General features: G+C 37.2%; 1 protein-coding gene and 1 non-coding gene across 2 annotated transcripts in view; one reads left to right on the forward strand and one right to left on the reverse strand.

Moving 5' to 3' along the window:
• Window positions 1-6,701, reverse strand: part of LOC105296020 (antigen WC1.1-like) — a 34,768-nt gene that overhangs the window by 14,398 nt on the left and 13,669 nt on the right. The window contains exons 3-6 of the mRNA XM_023533933.1: window positions 3,863-4,171; window positions 3,452-3,769; window positions 611-703; window positions 219-533 (exon numbers count right to left, since the gene is read on the reverse strand). Coding sequence (XP_023389701.1) covers window positions 219-533; window positions 611-703; window positions 3,452-3,769; window positions 3,863-4,171 — 1,035 coding nt within the window. The remainder of the gene's footprint in view (window positions 1-218; window positions 534-610; window positions 704-3,451; window positions 3,770-3,862; window positions 4,172-6,701) is intronic.
• LOC111743601 lies at window positions 2,728-2,846 on the forward strand. The gene has a single exon (XR_002781791.1). It is a non-coding gene; the product is annotated as a 5S ribosomal RNA (ribosomal RNA).

Below are 6,701 nucleotides of genomic sequence, written 5' to 3' on the forward strand. Positions count from 1 at the left end.
TGTCAGGGAATATCGCTGAGAAGGAAGGAGCAGAGCTTCAGCTGCTGCAGGAGGAAATGAAAGCACCAATCTTCCCATCTGCTAGAAAGACAGGCACTGTGGAGGGAAGCTTCTTCCATGTCCTCTGGCCCTTTCAGCAGCACCCCGCAGGACTCAGACTCCCATCCTCCAGAGCCCGCATCCCCTCCCCCTGCCTATGCACGATGTGCAGCGCAGACCTGAGCAGATGACCCCTGCGTCCTCCTTGTGCCAGCAGTCGTGCTGCCCCCAGCCGCGGGAAGGGCACTTCCACACGTGCGACTCCTTCCCCGTGCAGTTCACGTCGTCCAGCCAGATGGGGTCTGATCCCTGCCCGAAGTGTGCAGAGACCGAGGCATTGAGGGCTTCTCCACAGCCCAGCTGTCTGCACACCACGTGCGCGTCGTTCAGGTCCCAGCTGTCATCACAGACGGTGCCCCAGGAGCCCTGGTGAAGGACCTCCACTCTGCCGGCACAGGGACCGCCCCCGTTCACCAGGCGGAGCTGTCTGCCGTCTGAGGAGAGAGAGTCGTGGCGATGGGGCTTTTACACAAGGAAAGAGAAGGCTTTTCTGGTCCTGTGGGACCCTCACCTGAGCAGTTGGCAGCGCTCCTCTCTGAGGCTGCAGAGCCTGCTGGTTCAGACGCAGAGTCGTTGCGCTGGGGCAGCACCTGGGTCTGGTTTCCTACAGAAACAGCTGCGGTCAGAGGATTAATAAAGTCGAAGAACGAGATAATGAATTAAACTAAATAATAACCTAGTGATGGGGTCTGAGATGAAAGCTGTAACATAGCATTAATGTTATCATAATTTTATAGTTCACTTTCTTTGTGGAGATTTTGCTTCTGACAATGCCTATATTCTCTGTATTAAGTTTATTGGGATAACATTGGTTAATAACATCATATAGATTTCAGGTGTACAACTTTACATTATGATATCTGTGTACTCTATTGTGTGCTCATCACCCGAGGTTTAGTCTCCTATCGTTGCCAAGTACATGACCCCCTTTACCTTTTTGGTCTTTCCCCCACCTCCCTTCCTCTCTGGTAACCACCATTCTATTGTCTATATCTATGTTTGTTGGTTTGGTTTGCTTGTCCATTTGTTGATTATCGTTTAATATCCCACATATGAGTGAAATCATATGGTTCTTGTCCTTTTCCATCTGACTTCATTCACTTAGCATGAAACTCTAAAGATCCATCCATGTTGACCATACAGCAATGTTTCATCTTTTTTACATCTGAGTGATGCCTTCAACTTTGTCCCTCAAGATTGTTTTGGCTAATTGGAGTTTTTGTGGTTCATACAAATTTTAGGATTGTTTTTCTATTTCTGTGAAAAATGCCAATGGAATTTTCAGACAGATTGCACTGCATCTGTAGATGGATTTGGATGGTATAAACATTTTAACAATATTCATTCTTCTGATCCATTAAAATGTGATAATTTTCCGTTGGTTTGGATCTTCTTCAATTTCATTTATCAAAGTCTCCTAGTTTTCATTGTACAGATATTTTGCTTCCTTGGTTAAATTTATTCTAAAGTATTTTAATCTTTTTTTTTCATAATATTGTGAATGGGATAGTTTTGTTTATTTCTTTTTCAAATGTTTTATTGTTAGAGTATAGAAATACAACTGATTTCTATGCTGATTTTATATCTTGCAGCTTTATTGAATTTGTTTGTTACTTCTGTTTTTTGGTAGTCTTTAGGGTTTTCTATATGTAAAATCATATCATTTTCAAATAATGACAATTTTACTTTATTTCAAATTTGGTTGCTTTTATTTCTTTACCTTGCCTGATTGCTCTATATAGAACTTCCAGTACTATATTAAATATTAATAGTGAGAGTGGGCACCCTTGTACTTTTTCTGATCTTAGAGGAAAAGCTTTCAATTGTCCACACTTGAGTATATTAGCTGTGCATTTGTGATATATGGCCCTTTTTATGTTGAGGCATGTTCCTTCTATCCAATTTGTTGAGGATTTTATAATGAAGATGTATTTTGTCAAAGGCTTTTTCTACATCTATGGAGTTGATCATATGATTTTTAACTTTCATTCTATTAATGTAGTGCTTCACATTTATTGATTCGCACGTATTGAACTATCCATGTATCCCAGGAATAAATTCCACTTGATCATGGTGTATGATCTTTTGAATGTATTGCTGAATTCAGTTTGCTAATAGTTTGTTGAGAATTTTTGCATCTATATTCACCAAGGATTCTCGTCTATAGTCATTATCTGGCTTTCAGTCATTATCTGGCTTTGGTATCAGGGTAATGCTGGCTTCATAAGATAAATTTAGAAATGTTTCCTCCTCTTCTATTTTTTAGAAGAGGCTGAAAAGAATTGATGTTAAATTCTTTAGGTGTCTGGTAGAATTCGTAAGAGAAACCATCTCCCCTGGATTTTCTACACTGGAAGATTTTTGAGAACTGATTCAATTTCCTTGATTGTTATTGGTCTGTTCAGATTTTCTATTTCTTAATATTTCAGTCTCGGTAAGCTGTATGTTTCTACAAGTTATTTCTTCTAGGTTATCCAATTTGTTGGCATATAATTGTTCATAGTGGCCTCTTACATTCCTTTGTATTTCTTTAATGTCCCCTCTTTTATTTCTGATTTTATTTGTTTCTTTTTTTTCTTAGTCTAGCTAAAAGTTTTTTCTATTTTGTTTATCTTTTTAAAAAAATCAATCTATGGCCATGCCACCCTGAGCAAACCTGATCCCGTCTAATCTCGGAAGTTAAGCAGGGTTGGGCCTGGTTAGTACTTGGATGGGAGACCACCTAAGAAGACCAGGTGCTATAGGTGAGTAAAAAATAAAAAAATAAGGATTGTAAACTGACAAGGTCCTTGCAATCTGTGAGGTCAACCAAGGGTTGCCTCGCCTAAAAAAATAAAAATAAATTTTAAAAAATTTAAAAATCAGTTCTTAGTTTCATCAGTCCTTTCAATTGTCTTTTTAGTCTCCATTTTATTTATTTCTGCTCTGATCTTTGTTATTTCCTTTCTTCTACTAATTTTGAGCTTAGTTCTTTTTAGTTCTTTGAGGACCTCGTCTTTAGAGAGGAGGGAGGACAGAGTGATTAGTAGGATGGAAAGGTGACTTCCTGAGTGCTATTAATGTTCTCCTTATTAATCTGAGTTGATGTACATGACCAAGGTATATACTTATTGCTTACAAATTATTCTCTATGAGTAAACTTAAATAATATTGTTTATTTAAAAAAATATCATTGTTCTTAACACTTCTCACCCTGAACTAAAAAAAAAAAAAAAGAATGAACAATAAAAAGAACCATGTTTTGCCATAAAATATCTTACTTTTGAAGGCAATTTTTCCACATTGTCTGCTCTTAGGGACATTTCACTAAAGGAACTTACTGAGTACCAGTTAGCCCCTCCCTCTCTCTTACCTGAGCAGATTACAGAGGCCGTGTTTCTGTGGGTACAGCCAGGAATGCCCAGGGCTGTCATAGGGCAATTCCATAAGAAGGACTCATCCCCTGAACAGTGAAATTGGGCTTTCCAGATCTGATCACCTCCTTCCACAAAGTATGCTCCTTTTGGGGTAGAGATGGCGACTCCACAGCCAAGCTGATGACAAACAACATTGGCATTGGCCATAGTCCAGTGGGAAGCACAGAGCATTCTCCATTCTCCAGAAATATTCATCTCTACTTGTCCCTCACACTGAGACGTGCTATTTTTCATGAGTCGAACTTCTGTGTATGCTGGTAAGAGAAGAGAGGATTTCAGCCAAATCTCATGTTTTTCTTACTCCAACAGAGCATGCATGGAGGTTAAAGCCCTGTTCTACATCTCACCTGAACAAAAAACTTGAACAGCTCCACTGTGCTGGCAAGTGCCCCCTGGACAAGGCACTCTAGGGCAGAACCAGAGATTTGTCTCCTGCCCCACACACCAGAACTCTTCAGCCCAGACCTGTCCATCTGACTCTCTGATTGGTAGGTTTGCCAGGACAGACGCAGCCTTGCCACACCCCAGCTCCGCACAGATGACCTGGGCAGTGAGGAATGTAAAGTTCCCACCAGACACTGGAATCCAGTCTCTTCCAGAATGCACTTCTACTCTCCCTGAGCAGGGTCCATCCCCTCCAACCAGACGCATAAATCCTAAGAGAAAAAATCAAACCCAGTGAGTGTTCATGATCACAAGTTGGCAATTAGAAGTGACATGTCATAAACAATGGTGTTAAAGTTTTCCTTTTCCCAGGGAAATAGGGAGAGGATTTTATGATTAATGTCAAAATGGGAACTCTATGAATGAGTTTCTAAAGACAGATCATTTGTAATGGCTGAATACCAGGGACATATATTTTGGAGTTGGTTAGAGAAGTGAAGTCCTCATCTAGGGAACTATGATCTACAGGGCCCTAAAAAACTGCACAATACATAAGCATTCAAACTTTAATGAAGAGGTATGAAGAACAGAACCAACCTAGAGGAACACGGTCTATGAAAAGGTAGAGACCCATCAGTCACAAAAGGTTAGAAAAGCCATCCTGAGATGAGGCTCAAATTCTGATCAGTTTCTCTCTCAGGAGCCAATCCTCAAATGACTGGGAATAGGGAAAATCATGAAGGCTGTATCCATGAATGCATGTCAACTTATACATATATTGATGGCACAAAATTAGAAATATAGACATTATAACAAATCCACTTTTGTGGTTTCATATTTTATTATTCTGATAATGTTTGATGGCAAAAAAATTCCAAGAATATCTTAGAATATCTAAATTGGAAAGATAAGTCTGGATATTAAAAAAGTTCAGAGAATCATAGCAAAGAGACAGGCTAATCTGATCCATCTCTGTTGAAACTCTAGGGTTTGTCAATAAAGTTAGGAGAGAATGAGTTCTCAGGGAGCTTTTACAAGACAGCTGAGTTTGCTGATCACTTCCTACTAGAGGTTTTCTTCTGAGATACAGGAATATTAGCAAATGCTAAGGGGTGATAGTAATCAGTTTTTATCCTACCATCTTGCTGATGTCTGTATTGCTATCTGACATCAGCAAGATGACAAAACTAGAAGTCTCCAAACTTTGCTTTTCCCAGAGTCAGTAGAAGGAAGGAAATAATAAAACTTAGAGTAGAATTAAACAAAATAGAAAGCAAAAAGATGATAGAAAACATTAATACAACAAAGAGTTGGTTCTTTGAAAAGATTAATAAAATTGACAAACCTCTGGCTAGACTCACTAAGGAAAAAAATGAAAAAGACTCAAACAAAATCATAAATGAAAGAAAAGAAGTTACAATGGACACCAAAGACCAAAGAAATACAAGGACTATAAAAGAATATTATGAAAGGCTGTAGCCACCAAATTCAATAACCATGAAGAAAAATACAAGTTCTTAGAAACATATAATGTTCCCAAACTGAATCACAAAAAACTAGAAAATCTAAATAGACAAATCAACAGTAAAAAATAAATAAATAAATAAATAAATAAATAAATAAATAAATAAATAAATAAATAAATAAAATGAAACAATCATTAAAAACCTCCCCAAAAGTAAAAGTTCAGGACAAGATAGCTTCATTAGTGAATTCTACCAAACATTCAAAGCTGACTCAATATCTGTTCTTCTCAAACTTTTCCAAAAATTTGAAGAAGAAGTAATACTTCCTAACTCATTTTATAAGGCCCACAGTACCATGATACCAAAACCTGGCAAGAATAACACATAAAAAAAGAACAAAACAGACCAATATCTCTGATGGATACAAATGCAATAATCCTAAACAAAATACAAGCAAACTGAATACAACAATGCATTAAAAAGATAATTTATCACAATCAAGTGGTGTTCATTCCAAGGGCACAAGGATGATTCAACATACACAAATCGATCAATGTGATATACCACATTAATAAAATAAAGGATAAAAATCATATGATCATATCAATAGATACAGAAAAAGCACTTGACAAGATACAACACCTATTTATGATTAAAACACTTAATAAAATGGATATAGAAGGAAAGTACCTCAACATAATAAAGCCCACATGTGACAAACCCTCAGCTAATAACACACTCAATGGTAAAAAATGAAAAGCTTTTCCTCTAAGATCAGGAACAAACAAGGATACCCACTCTCACCAATGTTATTCAGCATAGTAGTAGAAGTCTTAGTCAAAGCAATCAGGCAAGAGAAAGAAACAAAAGGCATCCAAATTGCGAATGAAGAAGTCAAATTGTCACTTTTTCAGATGATATGATTCTCTATATAGAAACCCCTAAAGGCATCACCAAAACTATTAGAAACAATAAACAAATATAATAAAGTTGCAGGGTACAAATCAATGTAAAAAAATTCATTGTGTTCCTATATGCAAAAGGTGAAACTTCAGAAACAAATGTAAAAACCAATTCCATTTTCAATTGCAACAAAAAGAATAAAATACCTAGGAATAAACTTAACAAAGAATATGAAGGACTTATACACTGAAAACTGTAAGACATAGTTAAAAGAAATTGAAGAAGACACAATGAAATAGAAAGATATTTTGTGCTCATGGATTGGAGGCAACTAACTAAATGGGAGAAGATATTTGCAAACAACACCTCCAATAAGGAGTTAATATACAAAATGTATAAAGAACTCATACAACTCAACAACAACAAAAAAACA

This window comes from Pteropus vampyrus, unplaced genomic scaffold, assembly GCF_000151845.1.
Source record: "Pteropus vampyrus isolate Shadow unplaced genomic scaffold, Pvam_2.0 Scaffold116, whole genome shotgun sequence".
Classification (NCBI taxonomy): Eukaryota; Metazoa; Chordata; class Mammalia; order Chiroptera; family Pteropodidae; genus Pteropus; species Pteropus vampyrus.